The 26,564-nt window shown below is 60.1% G+C and overlaps 3 protein-coding genes across 6 annotated transcripts; 1 reads left to right on the top strand and 2 right to left on the bottom strand.

The window, feature by feature from the left end:
* Positions 1-1,007: 1,007 nt before the first annotated feature.
* On the bottom strand, positions 1,008-8,010 carry UTP14A (UTP14A small subunit processome component). Its single transcript, XM_059859328.1, has 14 exons — positions 7,066-8,010; positions 6,736-6,800; positions 6,476-6,540; positions 6,221-6,363; positions 5,962-6,117; positions 4,966-5,085; positions 4,664-4,758; positions 4,441-4,564; positions 4,281-4,358; positions 3,487-3,835; positions 2,957-3,336; positions 2,374-2,561; positions 2,207-2,306; positions 1,008-1,782 (listed from the first exon to the last, which is right to left on the bottom strand). The coding sequence occupies exons 1-14, from the start codon at positions 7,123-7,125 to the stop codon at positions 1,489-1,491; spliced, it is 2,217 nt and encodes a 738-aa protein (XP_059715311.1). The 5' UTR covers positions 7,126-8,010; the 3' UTR covers positions 1,008-1,488.
* A 659-nt stretch (positions 8,011-8,669) lies between these two features.
* Positions 8,670-21,488, top strand: ZDHHC9 (zinc finger DHHC-type palmitoyltransferase 9). Its single transcript, XM_059859337.1, has 10 exons — positions 8,670-8,733; positions 9,083-9,379; positions 16,115-16,275; positions 16,830-16,988; positions 17,774-17,911; positions 18,071-18,119; positions 18,386-18,488; positions 18,622-18,725; positions 18,839-19,004; positions 19,733-21,488. Exons 2-10 carry the CDS (start codon positions 9,213-9,215, stop codon positions 19,835-19,837), a joined length of 1,152 nt encoding a protein of 383 aa, XP_059715320.1. The 5' UTR covers positions 8,670-8,733; positions 9,083-9,212; the 3' UTR covers positions 19,838-21,488.
* SASH3 (SAM and SH3 domain containing 3) lies at positions 21,408-26,432 on the bottom strand. 4 transcript variants are annotated; one of them, XM_059859335.1, is made up of 8 exons: positions 26,145-26,424; positions 23,830-23,922; positions 23,480-23,629; positions 23,253-23,400; positions 23,038-23,186; positions 22,700-22,906; positions 22,296-22,446; positions 21,408-22,216 (listed from the first exon to the last, which is right to left on the bottom strand). In XM_059859335.1, exons 1-8 carry the CDS (start codon positions 26,196-26,198, stop codon positions 22,029-22,031), a joined length of 1,140 nt encoding a protein of 379 aa, XP_059715318.1. In that variant the 5' UTR covers positions 26,199-26,424; the 3' UTR covers positions 21,408-22,028. The 4 variants fall into 4 exon arrangements, with proteins under 4 accessions (XP_059715318.1, XP_059715317.1, XP_059715315.1 ...); XM_059859334.1 differs by having other exon boundaries at positions 23,038-23,397; positions 26,145-26,432; XM_059859332.1 differs by having other exon boundaries at positions 23,038-23,400; positions 26,145-26,428.
* Positions 26,433-26,564: the final 132 nt, after the last annotated feature.

The raw sequence follows: 26,564 nt of genomic DNA, 5'->3' as shown, positions 1-26,564 counted from the left end.
GGACAGCCCATCGTGTCTAGCCAAACACCGTCCGGGCCTGGGAGGAGGAAGGCAGCGCCATTGGCCAGGGCAGGCGAAGGAGGGCCCCTACAAGAGGGACAGGGACAGCGGTGCCTCCGGGGGTGGGGGCGGCTCTGGGGTACTGCCGGCAGGTGGAGGGGCTGGCACGGGACGCTGCCTCCCCCTCTTCAGGGCGCTTCGCCTTTTACTAAAACAAACACGACCCCCCCGCTCTTCACGACATCTCCGAGGCGAAGGTTTCCCATGGCAGAGGGACACAGGCTCTGCTGGGGCCACCAGCCTCGCGAGGGGCTCTCGGCGTCACGGCACAAAAAGGCTCTCCGCTTCTTTTTTTTTTTTTTTTTTTCCTCCCAGGCAACTCAACCGTGGCCCCATCACGGGCCAGCGCCCTCTGACTCCCCGGCCCCGGGTGCTGCAGGGGCCAGAGTGTGTCCCCGGCAAAGCTGCGACACCTGCCCCACGTCAGCTCCCAGCCTAGGAAGGGCCCTGCGGGAGTCACGGATACCCGCAGTCAGCACGGAGGGTGCCTGCGTCCCGACCCCACAGCACGACCCCCATTTCCTGGTCTGACCCGGCTGCAAAGGAGAAGGGCAGCCCTAAGGACAGGCCGTGCCCGGGGCAGGCTGCAGTGCCGAGGTGGGAGGAGGCGTCCTTGACACGACGGACACGTTTCCTGGGATCAGCAGCAGCTCCGGCTCCTTCGCTGGGGCCAGGAAGTGTTTCTCCAACTGGTGCTGAGCAAAGGCCACGTAGTAAGTGGGACGAGAGGCCTGGAGGGGTCCCTGCCCAGCCTGTAAGGCTCTGGAACATCCCTCCACTTGTGATGAATGCATCAACCATCCCCTGAGAGGCACTTCACTGTCACACTCCAAGGGGTGGCTGGGCACAGAGCACGGGCTTGGAGGTGGGCAGCAGTAGTGTGGTCTGCCCATGGACAGAGCCAGCTCCCAGCACGTGCAGAACAGCAGAAGTACCTGACAGAGCCATTTCCAGGTGATCAGGTTTATTAGGGCTGAGCAGGTACTTTGGGAGTGCAGGTGGGATCTAAGAAACACTCCCGAGGCCAGGCTCAGCAAGACAAGGTGGGGAGAAAGCCCCTTTGGCCAAGGTTTAAAGATCTATATAGGTACAAAAATAGGGATATAAAAGACAAAGGACAGGATGTTGACAGCTATTCCAGTCCTTCACCATGCTCCTAGATGCGCCCCACTATGAGCTCCTGACCCCAAGCTCTCACCCTCAACTCAGCCAAAGCATCTGACCCTGCATGGACCCCAAGGACAGGATGGAGGGCCCAACCTAGCCCTGGACACTGCCAAGGCAGCCATGCAGACAGCACAGGAAGGGCAGCCTTGGGTTTCATTGCAGAGAAAGAGGTAGAAGGAACTGGACAGAACCAGGAGCTGCTGCTGCTGTTCCTGGTTCCTCCGCTCACTCCAGTTTGAGGCCCAAGCTGCAGACACAGAGCTACCGCACTCTGCAGCGCCGAGGCTGTGCCTTCTCCCCAGGCACAGCCTTCCCCCCGGACATAGCCTTCCTCCCGGGCATGGCCTCTCCCCCAAGCCTGGCCCCACTGCTGGGCGCTGTGTCGGGGACGTCCTCGGCCGAGATGGGCTGGATGATGTGGCCAGTGCGGGTGATGACTCGAGGGGCTGTCAGCTTCTGGAAGGCACGCTGAGTGTTCCACGTGGGGCCCACGGGTGTCTGCATGCTCTGCTCGAACTGCTGGTGCCGCTCGAAGGGGAAGGGCAGCTCACTGACCTGTGGGGACACCACAGGGGTTATGGCCCTGATCCACCCAGCCCAGCTTTTCCAGCCCATGCTGCTCCCATGCTGCTCACTGCTTCCCATTTGTTCAGGACCTACTCACACTCTGCTTCCGTTTCCGCTGACAGCAGAGCCCAAGAGGGCTGGAACAACCACCACCACCACCACCAAGGGAGCAGCCCTGTACATCCCTCGCAGCCCTGTACATCCCTCGCAGCCCTGTACATCCCTCGCAGCCCTGTACATCCCTCGCAGCCCTGTACATCCCTCCTCCTTCATTTCTGAGCTGTTTAAGCTGGAGGCTAAGCTTTGGGCAGGGATTACAGGCAGGGATTGTGGACGTTTTGGGAAAGGATCACAGGAATGCCCCAGGCTTGCCGAGGTGCTGGAGCTCTCATGAAGACCAGGTGTGCCCCACCTGATGTGCTGCCGCATGAATGTTGCGCTTCTCACTCATGATGACGTGGGGCAGGTGCTGGTCCTTCCGCGGAGGGGCAGGCGGCGGCTTGATCAGGAACCTGTGGGCAAGTCAGGGGTCAGGGATGGCATGGGGCTGGGCACAACCCTGAGCTCTACCCCTCTCACCTCTTGACCTTCCTGGTGCTGGGTTTCAGGCCCCTGCCGCCCCACTCGCCCCAGCCTGGCAGCACCAGGTTCACCAGCTGCGGCTTCCCCGCCTCCTCTGCCTTGCGCTTCTCCCGGCGGAAGTCAGCGACCACATCATCCCCAGCAAAGGCCTCCGTGATCATCCCACGCTGCTCGATGCCACCCTCCTGCACGAGGACAAGACAGAGTGGGTTTAATGGTTATTGGGGGAACTGGGAGAGACTGGCACAAATTGGGAGGCACTGGGAGAGGGTTTGTGGGTACTGGGGAGAGTGGGAAGGGGGTAAAAGTTACTGGGCATTACTGGAGGGGGTTTGGGGTGTACTGTAAGGGGGTTAAGGATTACTGGGAGTTACTAGTTTGGGGCTTCTAATTGCTGGGAGGAGGTTTAGAGTTACTGTTTTGGGGTTCCTGGGAGTTACTGAAAGGAGGTTTGGGGTTACTGGAAAGGAGTTTAGGGTTACCAGGAGAGGGTTTGGTGTTACTGGGACTTAAAAGTTTGGGCATTACTGGATGGGTGTTTTAGATACTGGGGAGCATGGACTAGGCACATCCTGCTCACCTCCTCTTCCAGGACTACAGGCAGGCTGGGGCAGTCCATCTCTTGGGGCTTCCCATCCAGCACAGCCTCCAAGCTGATCATCTTCCTCTTGGCTGGTGCTTTCTTGGTATGTCTGTCCCCAGCTCTGCCTTCCTCCTGCTGCTGTGCTTGCTTCCCTGCTCTCAGGGTTACCAGCTTCTCCTGCTCTTCCACAAGCTCCTCCTTAGCCAGACTCTCTACATCCTCCATGGTCTGCACGCGGCGCAGCTGCTCTGAGAGCAGGAGCTGTTCCTGGGCCTGAGGGGGAGGCTCTGGCCCTGTGCTCACCAGCTCCTCAGCACAGACTGGGGGGACTGGACTGTCCCTGGGCTGCTCAGCACCACTCTCAGTCTCATCAGCACCTACGTGTTGAGGGTAGGAATGGTCACTCCACAGGGCAGAGAGTAAGGACAGCTGTGTGAAATCAGCCAGAAACAGTCCCCAGATCCTCCTTCCTTTGTCCAGCCTGCAGCACTCCCAGCCCACCCAGCTCTGGGCTTCGAGCTCCTCACCATGGTCTCTGCCGTGCCCCTCAGGGCTCCCTGTCCGCTCCCGTCGCTTCTGCTCAAAGTCTTGCAGCAGAGCTTCTTCTTCTGACAGTTCCTCTTCCTCCTCCTCCATCTTGTCCTTGTTCTCCACAGCACCAGGCACTGTGTCATCTCTTGGACCCTCCTGTGCCTCAGGCTGTGGGGCCAGGCCACTGGGCTTGCCCAGCATCCAGGGATTAGCCCCGCCGGGCATGGGCAAGGCTGTGGTGTCCTCCTCGGGCACCTCACACAGCTCCTCCTCGGGCGGTTCCACCCGCACCTTCTGCATCAGCTCCTTGTTCCTGGCCAGCTGCTCCTGCATGGCCTTGCGGGCCTGGGAGGCACCGACAGGCTCTAACGCAGGACAGAGACAACATTCCCAACCTTCCCTGCCCACCTCAGCCTACCCCCCTTCCCCAAGCAACACTGAAGACCCTGTCATGGCATTCCAATATATAAATGGGATTATAAGAGATAGAGAGACTTTATACCGTGGCTTGGAGGGACAGGACAAGGGGGAATGGCTGCACACTGAAAGAAGGCAGGGATAGATGGGATATTGGGAAGAAATTCTTTCCTGTGAGGGTGGGGAAGCGCAGGCAGAGATTGCCCAGAGAAGCTGTGGCTGCCTCATCTCCAGAAATGTTCAAGGTCAAGCTGAACACTGGGGCTTGGAGCAACTTGGTCTAGTGGAAAGTGTCCCTGCCCATGGCAAAGGGGTGGAACTGCATAGGCTTTAAGGTCCCTTCTCACCAAACCGTTCTGTGGCTCCATCTCACCTCGAGGTCATACTTAGCCATAATGGCCCTGGATCGGGCCCATTTTCCCTTGTTCTGGTGCTTAAGGCTCATCCGCTCCTGGGGGAAGAGAAGCATCACACAGAGCTCCCCAAGAAGCAGGGCTCTCCCAAGGGGTGAGGAAGAGGTACCAATGCAGCACCTGCATCCTGAGCTGCTCCAGCTCCTCCAGACGTGCCAAGGCGGCCGCAGGGTCCGATTTGTGCAGCTGCTCGAACTCCTTCAGGGCCTGGCGCCTCCGGCTCTTCCTGAGCACGCGGTGGTACCTGTGGCACAGGGGCGGCTCAGGAGCCGGGCAGGCCACGGGCGAGGCAGGGCTGCCCTGCCTTCCCAGTGTGCCCAGCCCAGCACAGACACAGCCTCACTTCTTGCTCTTGATCCGCTTTGCTCGCCGAGCCTTGGCCTCATAGTAGGACTGCACTGCCCGGGCCTTCTGCAGCTCTGCCCGCCGGCGCTGGGCCTGCCAGGGAGCACGGGGTGAAGCATGGGGAGCACGGGGTGAGGCATGGGGAGCACGGGGTGAGGCATGGGGAGCACGGGGTGAAGCATGGGGAGCACGGGGTGAAGCATGGGGAGCACGGGGTGAGGCATGGGGAGCACGGGGTGAGGCATGGGGAGCACGGGGTGAGGCCCCCAGAGCCAGGCCCCAATGGAGGTAAAGCCTCACCTCCTCCAAGCTCATGGCCTGCACTGAGGCCATCTCCTCAGGTGTCAGCAGTGGGTCTGTGACGGGCTGCTGTGTCTTGTGGAGCAATCCAAAGATTTCCTGCTCCAGTGGAGTTCGGGCCTGTTGGGACAGTAGACATGGCAAGACGATGAGGGCCACTGCAAGGGTCAGTGCTCCCCTGGATGTCCCGATCCATTCTCACTGCCCCCAAGTTGGTCTGTGGAAGGCCCCCAGTCCCCTGTCTTGGGGGACTGGGTGGTCACAGCCCCACTCACGGGTCCCATACCACAGCCCTTGGGCACTTTCCCAGCCACATGGCCAGGTGAGGGCAGGTAGAATTCCTCCCACATTAGAAAAATGGCCTTCCAGCAGCCAGGCAGCGCTGACCAGGGTGCACCACACAAAAAGCATGGAGCAGGAGTTCCAGGCCACACAATGCCATGTCCCTCCAAAACAGAAAGGAACTTTTGGGCAGATCAGTGTGAGTGACAGGTTTGTTGGAAGTTCAGCAGGGGCTGCCCCTCACTCACCTGGGCAACTGACAACTCCCAGGGATAGCAATGGATTCCTGCCAGCAGCACAACCCCACAGGAACTTGCATTCAAAACCAAACATATCCCTCTTTAGCAAGAAAATTTTCCAGGCATGCAGGATTTGGCAAACCAACTAATTGCCTCTGCTTCAGCACTTGTGGCCAAGGGATACTCCCATGTGTCTGGCCTTGAGAGGCTACAAGGAGGAGAAGGGACAGAGCAGACTCCAAACCCTCTCACCTGGCTTGTCCCAGATGGAATTTACACACCTGTGAGACGAACACAGACTGCCCTTCTAACCTTCCCAAGCTCAGCGGGCACCTGCCCAGTGTCACCGCCAGGCTGGGCCTGCCATCACTGCCCCCAGCACAGCCAGGAGACATCGACCTGCCCCAGCTGATCCCGGAGCCACCCTGGCCACACCCCCAGAGCCACCCGAGCTGTGTGACACCCCAGTGGCCACCTTCCATGCCGGGGTGACTCTCTCCAGAGGGGTGACGGTGGCGATGTCCTGCCGCAGGGGGAACACCAGCTGCTCTGCGCGCCGGTTCTGCAGCACCACCTGCTGCCACTTCCCCACGTCCTTTGAGGTTGTCACGTAGGCAGCCTCCCTCACCACCTGGAGGGGAACAGGATGGGCAAAGAAAGGTGATGCCGGCATCAAGGAGGAGCACGGGGGTCCTGGGGGCTCAGCTCAGACCCCATTGGCTCCCTGCACTCACCCTCTTGGCCTCCTCTTTGCTCAGTGGCAGCTCCACCGCCGCCTTCCGCTTCACTCTGGCCAGCTCCTTCCTCACACTGCCCAGCGTGGATTTGGGTTGAATGGGCTGCAGCAGCTCCGACAGAACCAGCTTTTCCCCAGCACCTACGCACAGGTGTGGCACTTCCAGGTGAGGGAGCTGTCCCAGCCCTCACAGTGGCTCTCGGTGGGCACCGCCATCCCAGATCCCCGAGCCCTGCCCAGCTCCCTGCCTCACCTTTGCAGGTGACATTAAACTCAGACACCTGCCCGCTCGCCTCCGAGCGCTCCGCCAGCTTCCGCCTGCGAGAGAGAGACAGAAAACAACCCCAAAGGTTCCTCGTATGCCCCGGGTGCTCTGGAGGGTTTGGGGCCGGTGTCGAGGGCAAGGGCCGAGAACCGTCCCCTCTGCCCCCGCTTCCTGTGCAGCCTCTCGCGATGCGGCTGCTGCAGGAGCCCCCGGGCCCAAAAGCGGGACGCCCGTACCCCCCCACTCACCGCTTCCGTCCGGACAAGACGCTGATGGCCTCCAGGAGCTGCCGGTGCCGCCGCTCGCCATCCTCCTGTCACACGGCACACGCGGTCACAGACCCAACCGGGCAGAGCGCGGCCGCGGGGATGGCCCCAGCGCCCCCTCCCACGTGCTCCCTGGTGCCCCCACGGCACCGCCCAGCGGGGTGCCGGGCCCGACATCCTCGGCCCGACATCCCCAGCCAGGCCACGCCGTCCTCCGCTGCGCCCATCCTGGCCAGGAGAGCGCCCGGAGCCCCGCAAACAGCGGTGGAGGCCGCCCGGAGAGCCCGTCGCACGCTTTCCGGCCCCGCTCACCCCCTCCTCGCTCTCGCTGCCGCTCCCTGCCGCCGCTTCTACCAGCTCCTCCTCCGCCATGGCTCCGCACGCCGGTACTGCCGCAAAGCGCCACCGAGTGTCGCGCCGAACCCTCGCGCCGTGCCGCAAAGCGCGCCCCTATGACGTCCAGGTTGCCATGGCAGCGGGCCCGGCGGGCGGGGTGGGAGAACCGAAGGGGACCGAGGGGGGCCCGGGAGGGATCGGGGCACGGACACCGCCGTCCCGGTCTCGGCCGGCGCCTCCGGGGGCTGCAGGACCGCTCTGGCGCTCCCGGGACGCTCCCGGTTCGCCGGGCAGCGGGAACCGGCGGTGCCACCGCGGGCCAGAGCAGCTCTGAGGGTCTTCTCTCTGTCCGTGACCCTCGTCGGTCCCCCCGGCCCCAGGAATTGCAGGATTCGCTGTTTCCCCCCGGGACGCGCCAGTGCCGTGGGCTCGGGGACGGAGCTGCCGCACCTACGGTTCCTCCCTCCCGGCCGGACCCGGCTCCTGGGAGCATTTTTGGGGTGGATGGGATCCAAAGGATCGTTGGAGCAAGTACACGGAGTTCTCAACCACGAAGCGGTGTCAGCGTCTGTCACTGCGCCCGCAGCATCCGTCCTCTTCGTCTTCTTTGTCGTTCTTCTCCTCCGTCCCGAGATGGGCGCACAGGGCGCTCAGGGCAGGAGGGAGAGGGATAACGAGCTGTTCCCGTCTGCTCCTGTCTCCATAGCAACAACCGCGGGAAAAGTTCTGTATTTTCTCCTCGGGTTTGACGCTCCGGGCCCTGCCTTTGCTGGCAGCCACGTGCCCAGCAGGAGCGCTGTGTGTGGGATTCAAGAGAGGGCTGCGGGGCTGGGATGCCCCGAGGTGTGATTTCAGGGATCGATGGGATGCCGGCGGCAGGATGGGATCCTGGGGGACTCTCCGAACCCAGCCGCACGGTCTGTGGGAATGTGTGGATGGGGTGGGAAGGGCGGGGAACCCACGACTGGAGCATCCCGTGCGCTCCCCCGCGGCGCTGGGGTTCGGAGGCCCGGTCCTTGTGGGCATCCGGTGAGAGAAAACGAAAAAGAGGAACGAGGGCGGCACCGGTCGTGCCCCACCGGGGGCTGCACCGGGAGGTCTGGCGGGAGCTGCCTGGCGGGCGGGCCGGGGCTAGCCGAGCCAAACCGGAGACCCGACCCCCCGGAGCCCCCCCCTCCCCCCGGCCCCACCCCCTCCCCCTCCTCCCCGGCCCCGGCCCCGGCCCCGGCCCCGGCCCCGGCCCCGGCCCCGGCCCCGGCCCCGGCCCCTCCCCCTCCCCCTCCCCCTCCCCCTCCCCCTCCCCCTCCCCCTCCCCGCCCTCACCGGAGGCCCCCCCGGCCCCGCCCCACCACGTGCCGCGCCCCGCCCTCACCCCGCCCGCCCTTGTCCGCACCGGGGCGGGGCCAACTACGCGGAGTGGCAGCACGTACGGCCAATAGGCCGGCGAGAAGCGGCGGGGAGGGAGGAGCTGCCTCGGACTGACAGCGCACTCGCCCAATGGGAAGGCGGGAAGCTGAGGGGCAGGGCGGAGGGCGCGGCGGGACCAATGGTCGCTGCGGCCCCGCCCCGTTCGGGCGCGGGGCGTGGCGGCCCCTCCCGGCGCGGTGGGAGCGACCGGCGCGGCCCGAGTGGCACCGGCATCTGGTGAGCGGTGGCGCGGGGCCCCTACCGTCCCCCTCCCTCTCTTCCCGTCCTCTCCCGTCTCCTCTCTAACCCTTCCCTTCCGCTCTCTTCCCGCCGGCTCCCGGCACGCCCGCAGAGCCGGGGCTGCCCTGCCCTGTGTGGCCCGGCCCTGCCGCGATCCCTCCCGGTGCGGAGTCGCCCAGCCGAGGGTCTTCCTGGCCGCGCCCCGCGCCCCCTCCCTGGTGGATTCCCACGGCAACGCCCCTCCCGGGCGCGGGGTTTCCATGGCGACGGCGGCCGCCGCCCCCCGTGCCGGTGCCGCCGCCGCCCTGGTGCTGACCGAGCGCTCTCCCCGTTCCCTCTCCCGCAGCCGCCGGCCCAGCCCAGCCCAGCTCGGCCCCGCGGGGCCCCGATGATGCTGGGCGCGCGGGCGGCAGAGGAGCAGCAGCAGCAGCGCCCGAACGTGCGGCGGCCGCTGCCGCCCCAGTGACGACCCCGCCATGTCGGTGATGGTGGCGAGGAAGAAGGTGGTTCGGAAATGGGAGAAGCTGCCGGGCAGGAACACCTTCTGCTGCGACGGCCGTATCATGATGGCCCGACAGAAGGGCATCTTTTACCTGACACTCTTCCTCATCCTCGGCACCTGCGCCCTCTTCTTCGCCTTCGAGTGAGTTCCCCGGGGACCCCACGGGACGGGGATGGGGATGGGCCCGCGTGTCCGGGGCCTTCGGGAGAGGGAGGGGAGCCTGGCACGGCGCAGCTTGGCACAGAGTGTGGCTGTCCCTGTCCAGATCTGCTTCCTCACCCGCAGCAGACTGACCCTGGAGGTGTTGAGGGGAATGGGCCCTGCCGGAGCCCTGCCGGGGGGTTGACACTGGCCCTGCTTCCCTGTGGGTCACCTTCTGTCTGGGACTTGGCAGTCCCTTGTCCCAAGTGTTTCTGGCTCCAGGATAGCCAGAGTGCAAGGGTACTGCTGCTGCAGCCCTGGGGCACAGCTTGTATCCCTGCCCACAGGGGGACATGCAGCCCCCCGCACCAGCCCCACCAGGGAGGTGACCCCAGCCGGAGTATTAATAAGGAGTGAGCTTGGGGGTCCTGCCGGTTCCCCCAGCCCCAGGCTGCACTGCAGCCGGAGCCATGCTGGTATTTAGGAAGAATCCGACCACCCCTTACATCACCTTGGCAGCCTAAAGACCTTCAGCCAAAACCTTTGATCGTGGTGAAAAAGAGGGATCTGCCCCCTCCCCTCAGCTCTCTCTGGGAGCTGGGCTGGGGAGTTGGGCTGGCCTTAGACTAATCCTAAAATAAAAAAAAAAAAAAACAGAAAGGGAAAAGCCTATGTTTGTCTGGGCTGATGCTGTTGGAGGGGGCAGGAAACCCCTGTTGTCTGGCTAGAGGATGAACTTGGATCAGCTAAACAACTGAAAAACTTCCCTTCCTCGGACTCCATGGGCATGTTTGTGTTCTGGGGCAGCAGAAGGGCTGAAACAGGGTCGGATGATACAAAAGGTCGCAAAGCCAAGAAGAACAAGTGGAAGGACCTGCTCGCTGGCTAAGCCCTGGCTATTCCTGCAGTTCCAAAAAGCCCTTGGCCCAGATGCTGTCTTCTTCAGCATCGTTCCTAAGCCAGGGACCTTGTGTCCACATTCCCAGGCCCAGTGTGTCTCTCCCTAGTTCCCTGCCCAAATTATCCCTGGCTCAGTTTGATTTCCGAGGTACCAAGTGACACCACTCCTGGTTTGATGTTTGGGGTTTTTTCCACCTGAAAAATTGAAAGGCTGAGCCTTCCTGCTGTATAGGAAGAACTCATAAGTGTTGCTGCTCCAGAAACGCTTATTGCTGCACCAGAAACACTGATTTGAGGTTTAATTGCTCTGGCTCCCTGTGGATCCTGTCCGTAGCAGGAGGGTGAACCACATCCCGCTCTGCCGTGGTTGCGCTAAGGCAGAGTGAGCCAAGGCTGTTTTCCAGACCTAGGCTGTGGTTAGTCGGGAACATGACTGGAAATTCCTTGAGAAGCCCCTTTCCATGCTCTGGCAGGCAGAGGCCTGTGGAAGAGTCGCTTGCACCAAGACATCCAGGCCATGCCTAGACCTGGAGGGTGGGCTCTGTGGGGGGGATGCTGCTGGGAACAGGATCACCTCCGAATTTTAGTAAAATCAGCTGAGGGAGATAAGGAAAAGTTTGGGAAAATACAAATACCCATTTGATTCTTTCAGTGCCGAACACCTCAGTGGTTTTTTCTTTGGAAGAGAGAGGGTTGTTTTGAACTCGTTTGGGGATTTTTGAATTTGGGATAGGGATGAAATGTTACCTTCCCAGCTGGAAACACTCCCCAAGGTCTCTGTTTCACTGATCAGGCTGAGATAAGCAGCTTGGCTGCTCAGGAGCCCTGCCTGCCCTGCGTGTGTAGGGAGCTCTGGGTGAGGATCTCAGCCTCGATCTTTCACCGTGTTGTCCGTTTTTCTCGGTGTTTGGCAGATGGTAGTGTTTGCATGGAAATTCCTGGTCTCCCCCTTAAAGTTGGTGTCTGGATATGGAGGGCGGCAGCCGGCGGTGGGCGGAGGAGCCTTTCCCCGGCTGCCCGCTCACTGCAGGCTGCCTGTGCCGTGCTGCCTGCTCCATTCAGCTGAATCACTTGCGCAGTCACACCTTGTCTGAGCACGGCTCCGGGGTGCCTGGAGCCAGGATCTGTCTGGCTGCTCTCCCTGCAGCCGGGCTTTGCTTGATCCCGGCGCTCCGGGCTGCGCTGGCTCCGGTTACAGCTGAGGCCGGTGGGGACCGGCACCCACGGCGGGAGAAAAGCCACAGCCCTTCCCAGCCCTGGAGCGATGGTCGCACTCGCAGGGCTGCTGCTGGTGCTGTTTTTTCCTCCAAGTTTCTCCAGGGTTGCCAGCTGCTCCACGGTGTCCACAGGCGAACGGGCTGAGCCGCCTCAGCCCTGTGGGTGGGAATTTCTGTGTGTTCATCCCCCAAACCGCAGCGCTGTGTTCTGGGACTGGGGAAATCTCTCCAGCCAGGAGCTAACAGGAGCCAGAGGCTAGCAGAACTCGGTGCTATACCTGAGACCCGACTCCTCCCTCTTAGATAAGGCAGAGGGACGGAGCTGTGCTGGCTCCCGGAAGGGCTCTGCAGCGACCCACTGGAGTCCTCTGCCCAAGGGCACCTCTCGGCACTACGGGAGCAGCTCCGGGAGCAACTCCCGCACCTTGGGGCTGCTCCCTGCAGAGTCCGAGGCCTGTGTTTAACTGGGTCTGCTCCATAACACGTCCCATAAAATACAGTTTCATATCCTCTTGGCATTATTTCAGGCTCCTAATGGTATGTCAGCCCTGTGGTTGGGCACTTAGCTGCTGTCTGCTTGAGGTGTTCCAGCATGAGGAGACCAGATAAAGCACTTGTAAAAAATGCCTTTAGGAACCGGGATGATGGGATGCAGTGCCTGCTCTCAGACTGGGAGTTCCCTTTGCAGTTCCTGTCTCTCCTGGAGATCCACGCTCAGCTGAAGGGAATGGGATTTCTTTTGTCTCTAGCTTTTCAGCATAAAACTTGACATCTGTAGATGTTAGAGGCATGATAGCACCAGCAACACTGGCTCCTTATGGGAAGGGGCTGCTCTTGGATTTTTCAATGCCCAGGCATATTTGTCACTTTCTTTTTCCTACTTTTTTAGCTTTGTAGAGATGAAAATGTCTTTGTTTTCTGATGAGTTGAAAACACTTACACTTCTCTTTGTGTGACTTTATTTTTAAGTTTTGATTTCCAAAGTCCAGAGACCCAAGACTCAGAGAGGGGCCTCTGAGCTGGCATTACCTCTGGTTAGATCTGTGTCAAGCATGGTCAAAACTTACATGTGAGTTAATTAATGCTTTTTAATCACTGCAATTTCTCTCAGTAGAAGTGAACTTTTTGGTGTCTAGAGTTCAGCTCGTTTTGTTCTTGTTTCTGGGGGAAATGGCCACTCCTGGGGTTTGGATTGACCTTTTTTTCATATGTAGTCTCCTCAGGAGATGACTTTGCCCTTCCTGCAGCCTCTGCATCCTCTGTGGCATCCCTTTTCCTGGGTGGGTCTTGGGGTGATTTGTCTGTGCAGAGATTTGAGATTTTAGCTGGGAAAGGAGCAGTGACATTGGCATAACACACCTGTCTCCTGCCTCAGTTGTGTCAGAAACACATGGCTTGTGCTGACAGTTGATGTGTCACTGCAGGCAGGTAGGGAGAGGTTCCAGGGAGATCTCCAGCCCTGCCTGGTGCTGCTGGGAAGGGCCTGGCCCTTAGTGTTGTGGTGTGGCTGGGCTTCAGAGCATCTGCTTCCGAGCTTACTGCAAGCACAGTGGCTGCTAGGCACCGTCCCTTCCCTGGTGTGAACACCCAGCACAGCCAGGCTGAAGTGCCCTGCTGACGGTCAGGCATTGGGGAAAGATATAGCTCTGCTGGCACCCAGACCAGGCACACAGTGTGGCTGTGCTGTAGCTTAGGAAGGTTAAACAGGTGATTTGCAGGTGAGATGGAGGTGAGTGATACTGTGGAGCTTGTGCTGAGCCCTGGTGGGGCCTGCCTGGGAGATGTGCTGCCCTGTGGCCATGTCTGCGGTCCCTGTGGCTCTCCCCTTCCTCCAGAGCTTTGCTCAGTGTGCTGATTACAACAGACCTTCCCAAGCGGGTGCAGAGTAACCAGCCAAGCACCGTAACTGATGGAACCTCCCAGCTGCTTCTCCCCCTGCTCCCCATTCCAATGATCCCTTTGTTCAGCCTTCCTGCCCCAGCCCACCCCACTGTGATGATGAGTTGTGATAGTGCTGTTATTGTCTGCTTTTTGGTGACAAAATGCTCCAGAGCACAGAAATGGTGCTGGGAATGCGGGAGCACCATCTTCACAGGCCAGCAGAGCATCACTGTTGGCTCTGAGCTCTCACAAACAAAAGATCTTTAAATGTCTGTTCCTGAGCAGTGAAATCATCTTAGAGACAAGGTGTAGACTGAAGATACCCCAGTGCTAGTGAGCACCTGAGTACCAAGTCAGGACCTTGTGTGGCTGCTTTCCCTGCCATGGATGAGTTCCCTGGAAATCACCTGGAGAGCAAGGCCCCATCAGCCCAGGGAGGGTGGGAGGTGCATGGTGGGCTCCACACTGGGCTCCATGCTGGGCCTGGCGATGCAGTTTCACCGTGGTGGGAGCTCCTCTGGCTCTTACCTCTGCCCTCACCTGCAAGGGGCCACAGACACCAGCCCAGCTAAGGGAAGCTAAGCTAAGCCTGTGTGGAAGCAGGAGGGCCGTGGCTCAGCTTTAACACAGCTCATGGATCCATATTTAAACCCACAATATGTTCATGTTGTCACAGCAGTTCCAAAAGCTGTCATATCAGCTGGACAAGGGTCAGGCTGCAGCCCTTTGGGGCAGGCAGTGTCTAGCTCTTAAAGGAATAATCACAGAATCATTTAGGGTGGAAAAGACCCCCAAGACCATCAGGTCCTGTGACCACCTTGTCAACCAAACCAGAACACTGAGTGCCGCATCCAGTTGCTCCTTGGACACCTCCAGGGGTGGGTAGTTCACCACCTCCCTCGGCAGCCCCTTCCAATGCCTGACAGCCCTTTCCATGGAGAACCTTCAACCTGAACCTCCCCTGGCACAGCTTGAGGCTGTGTCCTCTTGTCCTGTCACTGATTGCCTGGGAGAAGAGGCTGACCTGCACCTAAATCTATGTTCCATCTTCCTAACCCCATATTTCTACCCCAAATGGGCTCCAAGGTTTTTGTTTACTTGCTGACTGACTCGCAGATGTCCCTGGACTTTGCCCTTGCAGAGGGAATGCAAAGATGAATGCAAAGGGAATGCCTGAAGATGATAAGCTCGGCCCTCCAGTTCTTTGTCTCTGGGCAGGGCTGGGCACAGGGACATTGTTTTGGGAAAGAGCAGAGTGTGCAGTGACTGAGGTGAAGGATGTTGGTTTAAGGCCCAGGCCCTTGTGTTGCTGTGGGCTTCTGGTGTTGCAGCTGTGACTGAAGTGTGCTGTAGCTTCAGTGTGCAGGCCTTCTGTCCCTGTCACACATGGGGGACAGCGCTGGAGTCAGACAAAGGCTCAGGAAATGTTCCTGCAGTGGGCCTGCGGAGCCTGGTGCTGCCAGCTGGAGCTGGAAACTGCGTTGTGTTTGGGGAGTCTGGTGGGAATGCTGTCCAGAATTAAACAGTGCTGGAGATAATGGAAATGGCCTTGCTTGGGATGGCAGCCCCCCAGGGAGGATAATCCCTGGCCTCTCACTGCAGTAGCCTGGTGCTCCCATGGACAGTAACAGCGGAACAGCAGGAGTCTGGGTTGGATCCATCCCTCACCAGCAGGGTTAAAGGGTGGATCCCAGAAAGCCAAGTGCCTGAGAGCCTGGGTGCCCAGCTGCATTAGGAGACTGGGGAAGAGATGTGTGCGAGGAGTGGTGAGACATGACACAAGTGGTGGGATTTAGGTGGGGTTTCCCTTAAACCAGAGCAAAGCTCCATAGGAACTTCACCCCAACATCAGTAGGGTTTTCTGAAGGAATCAGGGTAAAATATGGTTTTTTTCAGCCCAGTATGTCTCTAAAACATGACTTCTGCCCAGGCCTCCCACACAGCTAGGGCTGCAGCACCTCTGGGGACGTGGCTGTGGGTGTCCAGGAGCAGCATGGCCATGGTGAGATGAGTCCCGTGCTCCCTCTGCATCTCCTCTATCAGCGGGATCAGCACCATAAACTCCTTGTTGGGCCTTGCTGTATTTATAGAGAAAACAAACCTTGTTCCCTTTTGAGCTGGGGGAGTCTTGAAGCAGGAGCATTTCTGCTTTATTTGGAGTGTTCTAGTCCGTTGTTTTAGGAAAGCCAAAGGAAGCTAGATGTCTTGTTGCATGGGAATGTTGCGCTTCCACAGGAATTCATTCCTAAGAAGTATAGGATCCGCTTAATCCCAATAATTTCTGTGGTGCAGGAAGCTCATGCTCTTTAGGGGTTAGCCAGAGATTCCCACTATCCCCACAGGCTTCCGTGCCTTCCAGCTCTCCAGGTGTGTGGTCCCTGACCAGGCCTTGGGTGCTTCTCCCAGTGGTCTGGCCCATCCCTTGGCAGCAGGAATGTAATGGACAAGGTCTCTCCAGCTGCCTGGTTATGTTTCTGGCATTGCTTAAAATGGCAGCTGAAAACAGAACAAATGCTGGGAAATATCCGTGCCTAGCTGGTGGAAAATGTGGAGATGCTGTGATGGTGCCTGGTTGTTGGAGCTGCCCCAGGATTGTTCCCCTGTGGTGGTGGGATCAGAAGGATGTACTGAATAGCTTCTCAGCTCCACATCTAAGCAGTGCTGTGGAGTGCCCGGGCTCTGATGCTGTGCCAGGCGATGAGACTCTGACTCATTGTCTCCTGCCCCGTGTCCGCAGGTGCCGGTACCTGGCGGTCCAGCTGTCCCCAGCCATCCCCGTGTTTGCAGCAGTTCTCTTCCTGTTCGCCATGGCCACGCTGCTGCGGACGAGCTTCAGCGACCCTGGCGTGATCCCCAGGGCCCTGCCCGATGAGGCAGCCTTCATTGAGATGGAGATTGGTGAGTGTGGAGTGGCCAAGCTGGTGAGGGCTGGAAAAGCCTCCCTGTTTATGGCGTATTTCTAGGTTACAGTCCCTGCAAGAGCTTATCTTCCTGGCTGGACCTCCAAAAGTGAGGATTGCCCCAATCTGCTGGCTCACTGTACTTGGCCAAGTTTCAAGAAGGCAGCATGATGTACCTGCATCCCTCTCTGGGAGCCGTTTCACCTGCTGCTTTCTCTCCCATAGCCGTATACATACAAACTCAGTTTGCTTTTGAGAAGGGGTGCAGAAAGCTTGGAGTGGTCCCCTTGATCCTTCTGAGAGAGGAGGTTTGGTGGATGCAGGTGATAACACCCAGCCCACTCTCAAAATGCCCATGAAAGCTCTGGCATCCCTTTTCCTGCCTCCAAGCTGCCAGGTTGGCTCTGGCCTGCGTAAGCAGAGCTGCAACCTCCGGCTCCGGAGCCAGCGGGCTCCGATCCCGCTGGTAGGAAAGGCAGGGAAGCGAGTTGTTGTTTGAGGCCTGTCGTGTTGCAGCAGCAGGTCCGACCCGTGCCCGCTTCTCTCTGGCAGAGGCCACCAACGGGACCGTGCCGCAGGGTCAGCGCCCGCCCCCGCGCATCAAGAACTTCCAGATCAACAACCAGATTGTGAAGCTCAAGTACTGCTACACGTGTAAGATCTTCCGTCCGCCCCGTGCCTCGCACTGCAGCATCTGCGACAACTGCGTGGGTGAGTGGTGCTCGGGCCTGGCCTGGCCCTGCTCCTCATAGAGAGCCTTGACACAGGGACCGACCTGCGCCTGGGCTCGTGCTGGGCAGCTCTGGGCTGGTGCACTGTCCAGCCTGCCTCGTCTTGTGCTTGAGGAGCTTGAGGTTTGCTCAGATCCTGGATCCAGGTGCTTCCTTTTTGCCAGGACTTTGGCAATAACCGAGTCCAGCTGCTCTGTGTACGTGTGCAGCCCATTTTTGAGTCCCGCTGGACTCTGGCCTTGCAGGACTGGAGGGTTCCAGTGGAGAGCTGTGTCTCAGGTGACAGCAGCTCCTTCATCAGCACAGAGATTGTGCCGTTCCCTGGGGTGCCCTGGTTGTTGTCTTCCTTCTGTGTTTGTAACTGGCTCATGTTCAGCATCACTACTCCAGGCAGAAATCCTGTCCTTTTGGACCCCTTTCCTCCTCTTCAGATTCCCAGCCTTTGTGTATTTATGCAGTTTCTTGAACCTTCTCCTGATTATTCCAGGGTAGGAACATGGGAACTCACAGGCCTTCATCTAACCCATGTGCTGTGGCTATTGTACTCCAGGGAGAGAGGATACACGGGGGGCCAAGCTCAAATTCTCTCTTAATGTGCAGAATTACTCATTATAAAACAATTTTGGACTTTTTGACCTCCTGAAAGGAGGCCAGGATATGGGGTCCCGACTGAGCAGAGGGTTGAACTTGGCAGTTGATGTCAGCCTGGGGGATTTTTGGAGTGGGAGCACAGGGCAGTGCTAATTTTCATCTTGGCTTCCCCAGAGCGCTTTGACCATCACTGTCCCTGGGTGGGCAACTGCGTGGGAAAGAGGAACTACCGCTACTTCTACCTCTTCATCCTCTCGCTCTCCCTCCTCACCATCTACATCTTCACCTTCAACATTGTCTACGTAGCACTGAGTGAGTCTGCCTGGAGAGCTGGGAGGGAGGGAGGGAGGGAGGGAGAGAGAGAGTGGGGCTACAGATGGTGGTATGAAACCAGAGTTAGGGAGTCGGAAAGTGAGCTGGACTCAGTGGGATGTTCCAGGTGAAAAAAATCTCTCTCTTTTTGTATTGCAGAATCTCTGAAGATTGGGTTTCTGAACACGTTGAAGGAAACCCCAGGGACATATCCTTCCATGGTCCTAAGGGCTTGACTTCTCCACAACTGGGGGTTAGTGGGAGCTGCATTGTGGAGTGGCTGTTTAGGCCACTCTGAGTCTTTCCGAGCATTTTTCCCTGGATGACAATGTGGGGAGCAGTTTCTTGGCTTTTGGGAGGAGAATAAAACAGAAAACAGTGACTAGGAGAGGATGAGAAGTTGATGTTTGTGGGGGCAGTAACAGGTGGGCTGGGCCTGCTCTCGGGCTGTTCCCAGTCCTTAACTGTTCTCACTGTACTGGAGGTGCTCATCTGTTTCTTCACGCTGTGGTCAGTGGTGGGGTTAACTGGGTTCCACACCTTCCTGGTGGCACTGAATCAGACAACCAACGAAGACGTAAGTGGAGCCTTCCTCTTCCTCTGAGCTGTTGCTGTTTCTCAGTGTGTCAATGCTGTGCAGAACACAGGGATCTGGGGCCTGGGGCAGGGTGGCCTTAGAGTAAACCTGAGTTTGTGCCCAACTGTTTCAGATTAAGGGGTCCTGGACTGGGAAGAACCGCGTGCAGAATCCCTACAGCCATGGCAACATAGTGAAGAACTGCTGCGAGGTGCTCTGCGGGCCCCTGCCCCCCAGGTGAGCTCTTGAGGGGCTGCCTTGACCTTTGTCTTCCACCAGCACTTCTGCTGGGAAGAGAGGTGGGATTTGGGAAGACATCAGTCTCTGATGGTGTGGCTGTGTTCTTGCAGTGTCCTGGACAGACGGGGCATCCTGCAGCAGGAGGAGAGCACAGCTCAGGAGGGGTCGTGCCTGCGGGGACCCGGCACACAGGAGTCCCTGGCCACTCAGGGCCCTGGGCAGGCTCAGGAGGGTGGCATGAAGCAGCAGGACAGCAGCATTCCTCCCCCCAGTTCTGTGAGTGATCCCCTTGGGAGCTGGGAGGGGCTCTGGGACAGTGGAAGAAAGCTGAGAGTGTGACTTAGGAAGGACAAAACTACACGGGGGGCCATGTGAGAGGCTGCTGCTGAAAAGCTTGTTTGTTCTGACCCTGGAAACCAGCATCTTGGTTTCCTTGGATTTCTTCAAAGGAGATCACAGCTGGCTGTGGTTTTGGAGATCAGTCCTGCCATGAGAGCACTCAGGAGCTGTTGCCCATGGAGCTCAGCGGGGCTGGGGAGGGCTGAGAGGTTACAGACATCTTCTGGTTCTGAGTGTGAGCTGCAGGGCTGTCCCTGGGATCTCCATCTGTGGAGAAAGCTGTTGTGGCCCTGAGCAGCCTGCTGTGTGTTTGAAATTAGTCCTTCATTAAGGACATAGCTTGACAGGAGACCTCCAGAGTGCCCACATAAATTATTCCATTAACGTGGTGGGAAATGGCTCGGCTTGCTCCTGCTTGGGCATGAGCTGCCCTTCTCTGGTGGACACAATCCAAGACACCTTCTGCTGGAGCAGTCCAGTGCTCCAGTTCTTCCTGAAGCTGCTGTTCAGCCTGTTGGGTGGCCCCTGATTTTGGTTTCTCCTTTTCCCAAGCCCAGCTGAGACCTCTGCTAGTGGAGCTGGAGGTGGAAGCGGAGTGGTGGGGCCTGTGTGCTCGGGCTCTGCAATGGGGGTGTCCCTGCAGTCACTCTGTCCTCTCTCTCCAGGTCCCTGTGCCGTCTGTGAGTGACACTGAGATGCCAGAGGAGAAGCAGCGAACACCTGGGGAGCTCCCGATGTCCTCCCTGGACGCTGGGCGAGCAGAGCACTAGCATCTGCTTGGAAGGGAGAACTTTGTTGTTTTGTCTAATCAAAGCTGGAAGTGATGGAGGAGAGGAGAAGGGCTGGATGGCAGGCACCTGATTCCCCATGGCCATTTTGCTTTAGTCATTACTCACCGCAGTGTGGGCAGCGCTGGCCTTGCACGGTGGCATGGGACAGCGAGCGCGGGTGGCACGCCCTGGTTACCGTGGGGCACTGCCTGGCACTACCAGGTCTGCCTGAGGCCAGGCCTCTGGCTCAGTGGGCTGTCCTGGATGCTCCATCCCAGCTCAGGGCTGGGGCTGTCCCTGCGCCCGGGCCCGGCTCTGACAGGGTGAGGCTGTCAGGGCCAGCCTGTGCCCTCCTGCTGAGGAATCCCCAAGGAAGGGGAAAGGGGAAAGCAATCGTGGCAGCAATGTCCTCTCTCCCCTCCTCCCTCCTTCCTCTAATCCGTGGCATTGTTTTGTGGTTGGCGTGGCAAGGCTTGTCAGGAGACCCAAGGACCCAAGCAAGTGGGAAGGAGTTCTGCTGGCAGCGGTTTTTAGGTAGCTCCTTCCTGTGCTCCTTTCCATGTGATGTAACAAGGCAGCAGCTATGAGGGGACGCTCCTTCCCATCCTGCCCTGGCACTCACACCACCCTGGGCTTCGAGGGAGGGAGAAGGCAGCTGAGGTGGACAGCTGCAGGGAAGGGTCTGCCTGTGCCACTGGCTCCTGCCTGATGCTGGGGCTGCATTTGTTGCTGGGTGTCTGCACTGAGCCCTCCCCAGCTGTGGAGCTGTGGCACAGCAGCTCTGCAGAACCTTAGCCCCAATCTGTGTTGTGTCATTGCATCCCCATGTCCCCCCCTTGCCTTGCTCTGCTGTTCTCAGCCATCCTGGACTGGCTTTGGGAGCCTTGGATCTTTCCAGGGTTGTACCAGCTGCCCAGGGCTGGGCTTGTGTGTCTTCAACAGAGGAGGAGAGGCCTGGGGGATGGTGGGAGAGCTCTGTGCCAGGGCTCCCCCACTCCACGGTCCCTGTCCTGCACTGGCAGGACCCTCTGGCATCCCCGCAGATGCTGCTGGTGGAGGAGAGGCTGTTCTGTGCCCTGACAGCTCCGTGTCCCTTGTCACAGTGCTGGGCACTCACGTTCCTCCCGGCAGGTGTGTGGTGGCTGCTGGGGGGCATCCTGCCGGGCCAGTCCCGTGTGTGTGTCCGTGATGCTCCTGGCTGGCAGTGAGGGGGGTGTGGTGTGAACGTGGCACCGGCACTGCCCCCTCTCTCGCGATGCGGGGCCTCTTCTCCCGGGTGAGAGGGCAGAGCAGCCCCAGCTGCTCCCGGTTGGAATGTGGCTGGGAAGGAGCCCCGGCCGCCCTGCCACGGCCCTCAGCCAGCCCAGCCACATCCCGTTCCATCCTCCGGGGGAGGGCTTCTGTGCCCCACCCCGTGGGAGTCGCCCCAGCCAATTCGGTGGGAAAAAGTGTGCATTTTGGCTTTGCTGCTCCCTGTTCCACGAGGTGTGTGGAGTGCTGCCTGCCGGGACCTGCCTGCACGGGTCAGGGTCTCCAGAAGGAAGGAAGAAGATTGGGTGAGGGCTGGGTGTTCTTTTTTTTTTTTTTCTTTTTATTATTATTTTTTTTAATTTTGAAACAATGACGGAAATTTAATTGGTTTGAAAATGGCTGAGCTGTAGCCCTTGCATTTCTGTGCTGCCCCAAGCCAGCTGCCTCTTCCCCCTTCCCTGTGCATTTCCAGGACTCTCCATCTCCCACTTCCAGGGTGTCTTAGCTGTGTTATTTGCATCTTGCTGTCCCCCATGGCAGGTGGGGGGGCAGGGGGTGGGGGGGGTGGGGGTGGGGGTGGTCTCTGTGTGTCCATGCTGAGACGTGACAGTGTCCTGGGCAGGCTTCAGTTGCCTGCACACACGGCTTCCATCCCCAGCTCCCTTCCTGAGCCTGCTGGCAAACCTGGGGAAAACAGCCAATGCCTGTGGTGCCTTGGCGGGGAGTGTGATGCCCCAGCATGCCCAGAGTCCCTGCCTAGGGGCAATGGTGCCTGGCAGTGCCATGCAAAATGTCCTGGGGCACCTCTGGCTCTGGTGCAGGGGCCAAGCTGGGCCTCGAGGTGCCATCACTGGAGCTCCCCTGTCCCCCACCAGCAGCTGTCCCCTCCAATCCAGCCCCCCTCTTTGGGCCAGAGTGGAAAGTGGCGGTGCTGGTGGGCTCAGGGGCATTCTGCCAAGGAGAGACCCTCCAGCTGCTCCTCAGGACCCCCCAGCTTGGCCTCCTCCCGGCTGCCATCCAGGGTCTCTGATCCCTCGAAGCAGCCGGAGTCCCGGGGAATGTCCCCTTTGGGCTCTGAGGGCGATGGCAGGGCCTCAGTGGTGTCACCATCCTCTGGCTCACTGGCTGCTGGGAGAGGGGCCGTGGTGTTAGTGGTGCTGCTGGGGTACCTAGTCAGGGGTCCCTGCCCCCTCCCCAGGACTCTTACTGTCATAGTCCAGGAGGAGCTCGGCAGCCGTCAGCAACTTGGCACGGTGCTGGGGGTCCATGATGTGCAGTTCGTTCAGGTGGGTCTCCCGCAGCTCCTTGAAGTCTTCCAGGGTCTGGTACCCATTCAGCAGGAGGGTGGGAGTGTGTTCCTGGGTGGGGGGCATGGGTAGGAGTGAGCGGGGCATGGGTGGCTCCTCCTGACCCCCAGTGCTGGCCTGTAGCTCCCCCCTCAGTGGGTCCACGGTGGGCACTTAGCCCAGAAATGCCCCACGTGTCCCCTCTGCGCCCCTGGGTGCTTGGTGGAAGGACCCACGAGGTGGAAGATAGAGAAGGGGAGAGGGTTTGGTCACACTGCTGGTCCCATGCTGGGTGCTGGTGTCCCCCACAGCCCCTGTCCCGCACCTGCAGGTTGATGCGCTCCAGCAGCTCATGGAGGGTCTTGGGCTTGAGGCGCTTGTTCCGGCTGGAGCTCCGGCTCCTGCGGGCAGGGACCGTCTCCTCAGGGATCACATCCACGTAGATGAACTTGAAGGAGCCCACCCTGTTGTGGAGCAGCCCGGTCCATGTGCCCACAGGTGGCTTCTCGATGATGCCGATGATGTCCCCTTTCTAGGCCAAGGGACATGGGATGGTGGGGGGCACAGGCTTGGGGACAGCCAGGGAACACCTCCAGCTCGGGGGGTCCCCAGCCATCCTCCCCCCCTCCCTCCCTCCCCAGGGCCGCAGTGGCCGTGGCTCACCCGCAGCTTCAGGGAGTCCTTGTCATAGGGGCTGGGGGTGAAGTCGGTGTGGACACGGGCCCGGCCACAGAAGGGGCCAGTGTAGGCTGGGACAGTCTCCTCCAGCTGCTGGCTGTCCCTGGGATCACCAGGGCTGGGAATGTCGCTGCCTGCAGAGAGGAGGGGCTCAGGATGTGCCCGGCTGGGGACATGGGACCTGTTGGGGCTGGCCTCACCGCTGGACATCTGGCGTCCGAGGACTGGGCACCCGTCCTCCTCCTCCTCCAGCTCCAGGTACGACAGGGGCACCTTGTCATGGCTCTGCTCTTCCACGCTGCTGGCTGGGGACAGGGGGCATGGCCTCTCTGCCTCCACCTCTCCCTGCTGGGGGTACCGGGATCAGGCCGAGGGAGGGGGAGCTGTCCCCCACTCACCTGTCTGTGTCCCCACACCCCCTGCTTACCTTGCCCTCGGCCAGCACTCTCACTGCCATCCTGCCCATCTTGCGGTTCATGGTGCGGGAGATGACTGCCCGCCACTTCCTACCCAGCTTGGTCCCGCTGCTCCGCGCGGCCTCCTCAGGACTGCCACTGATGGGATCATCCTCAGGGATCTGCCAGAGGGATGGAGAGTGAAGGTAGAGTCCCCCACCCTGGGCAAGCCTCAGCAGAGTCACACAGGGGCTGTGAGATCCCAAATCCCACCAGTGCTGGCACCCTGGGCCACTGGTAAGACCAGGAGTTTCAGGAAAGCAGCCCTGAAATGGGCTGTTCCCAGGGAAGCAAGATGTGTCAAGGGGTGCTGGGAACTCACATTCTCCTCCAGGTTGAACTCCTCGCTTGACATGGGGGAGCTGACCTTGGACTTGCTGAAATCCTTGAAGCTGCTGGAACGCTGCAGGGAAAGCTGGGAGCAGGGGCAGAGGTGTGAGGGGGGAGTTGGAAAGGTGGGAGATGGGCTTCTTCCTGCATTCCCTGCCCCAGCTCCTTTCTGCACTTTGGGCTGCTCTGCCCATCCCAACATGATGCCAGTACTGGGAAGAGTTTTTTGCTCTCTTCCAGGAGCTGCCATGTGTCATCAACCCCCCGGAACTGGGATGTGGAGCTCTTGGTGCCTTTGCAGCTGCTTGGCACAGCATTCCCAGGGCAGGAATGCTCTGGTGTGGAGCCTGGCACTGCCACGCTGGGAGCAGCCCAGGGCTGTGCTATGATGCCACCCTGGCACATGGGCCAGGATGTGGGGGCACAAAGGGCTCTGCATCTCCTCTCAGCACAGGTGGGCAGGCAGTGAAGGGCAGGTAGCACCAGAGCAACCATGTCCCTGCTGCTACCCACAGGGTCAGCTCCAGGACTGAAATCCTGGAGGATTCATCACAAATCCATGTTTTCCACCTGTGAGTGTCACCCAATAGCCCAGAGAGCACACCCCCAGCATCACCAGCTGGCTTGGTGCCACCACCATGCCTAAGTCATCAAAGCTGGTTTTGGATCTCGGTCCTGGTACACCTCTCCGTCCCTTGGCCCTTTTAGTCTTTCCTGTGCCCCCTGCCTGCCTTCCTCTCCATGGCCTCAGGTGCCTGTCTCACATGGAAGGGTTTCTCCATGCCAGGAATGTCCTTGGCCAGCACAGCCATGTGGTCCCAGGTGTCCCTCATCCCTGGATGCCAGCACCAGCATGCTTGCACACTGGAGCACGGTGAGCTCAGCTGCCACTGCCAGCACCCTTGAGGCCCTCGGAGCACACGCCACAGTGCCTGTTCTGCCACCACCACAACCAGGGATTTCTGTTCTCAAGCAGTTCTGCCAGCTCCTGTGGTGGCGGAGGCATTTCCCAGCATTGCACAGCTGGCCCTGTGCTGTTCCCTCTTTATTCTCCTTCTCATCAGCTCCACCGAGCAGCCCTGAGCACTTGGTTTTGCCATTCCTTGCAGAGGACTGGCTCACAGAGCCACACCCAGCTGCACACCCACTGTGGCTTCATGCCAGCTCCAGATGCAGAGGGGATGCTGACTTTTGCCCTGCTCCCACCCCCGTGCCCTGAATCCACCAGATCCAGGTCCACTGAACCTCCAAGGGCTTCACTGCTGAGATAAAACAGCTCTGAGATAGAAGTGCCCTGGGGCTGGAGGAGCCATGGAGAGCCTGGCAGTGGGATGTGAGTCAGGGGGGCCGGGCTCTCCCGGAGCAGAGCAGGAGGAGGAAGTGAGAGTGGCTGTCACTGGGCAAGGGCAGGGGATGCCCACTGGGACTGGCCCAGCTGGATGGGCCACCCCAGTGCAGGGAGGGGGACTTCACCCAGGTTTCCTGGGGAAGCTTGGCAGCATGGAGGAGCTGCCGTGGCAGGATTTGTGCCTGTCATGGGCAGGACCCTGCCACCAGGCACTGCCCCTGCTCCCCATTGTGACTTGCTGATGTTGATGCCAGCCCAGCAAAGCTTGGCAAGAGCTGAAGTGCCAGCTGGTGCGAGATCTGGTGAGGGATGAGGAGACAGTTTTGGCTCCCACCGGTGACTTCAGCCTCCAGACTTCAGCCAAAGGGTGGCACATGGCCAGGGCACGCAGGGGGCTCTCGAGAGACCGTGACACTGGCAGCTGGTGCTCCTGTGGCTCCCACCTCGCAGTGGGGCTGCCGGAGGAAGCGGCTGACGCACGTGTCGGAGCTGCAGCCCCGACCGCAGCACCTTGCTGCGCAAGAGAGCTGCACACCCGCCACCACAGCCATGTCCCCCCAGGAAATGACAGGCGGCCGCCCACGCCTGGGGAGGCCATGGCAGGGCGGGGGGCACAGCCTCCCACAGCAGAGCTCTGCGGGTCCCACCGGCACCTCAGCTGGCACCCACGTTGATCCCGGGGGCCATGCATGCCAGCCACACGTCCCAACAGGATGGAAGCCAGAGTGGGAGGTGGACAAGGCCAGGACCACGCACTGGCGAGGCCACGGTGGCTGTTGGTAGCAGAGACAAACTGATGGCAGGGCAGCTGCCGTGCTGTCCCAGCCCTCGGGGCCCTGCCCCAGCCCTCCGGCACCAGGCCACCTGCTCAGCATCCCACGGCAGCCCAGACTCGGACAGCTCCGGATGTGCCGGGGCATCTGCGGTGCTGAGGGCACCTGGATGCCGCCAGCACTCACCTTCCTGTGTCCCGGCTCCTTGTCGCCGGCGTTGGAAGGCTTGCGGCGCAGCATGGCGCTGGGGCTGGTGGCGAGGGCGCAGCGTCCGGCAGCGGCGAGCGCGGCCCGTCCCGTCCCGTCCCGTCCCGCGGCACCGGCACCGAGCCGGGAGCGCACAGGAAGCCGGCGGTCACATGAGAGGCGCTTGCAGCCGTGCTCGGGGTGGCTAGCGAAGCGCGGGCTGGGGCAGGAGGAAGGAAACCCTCCAGCGAGCTGCTGCCCTGCCCGGGGCCCCTGGGTGGGGACGGTGTCTGTGCCCTGACACTTCTCGGCCGTGCCGCCCCTCGGTGATGCTGCGCGTGCCCTGCCTCCCCTCGGCAGTGCTGCCGCCCCTCGGTGATGCTGCCCCTTGGCCATCTGCAGATGGACATCGTGTGTCCC

This window comes from Haemorhous mexicanus, chromosome 14, assembly GCF_027477595.1.
Source record: "Haemorhous mexicanus isolate bHaeMex1 chromosome 14, bHaeMex1.pri, whole genome shotgun sequence".
In the NCBI taxonomy this organism is placed as follows: Eukaryota; Metazoa; Chordata; class Aves; order Passeriformes; family Fringillidae; genus Haemorhous; species Haemorhous mexicanus.
This window is presented reverse-complemented; position numbering and strand designations above follow the sequence as displayed.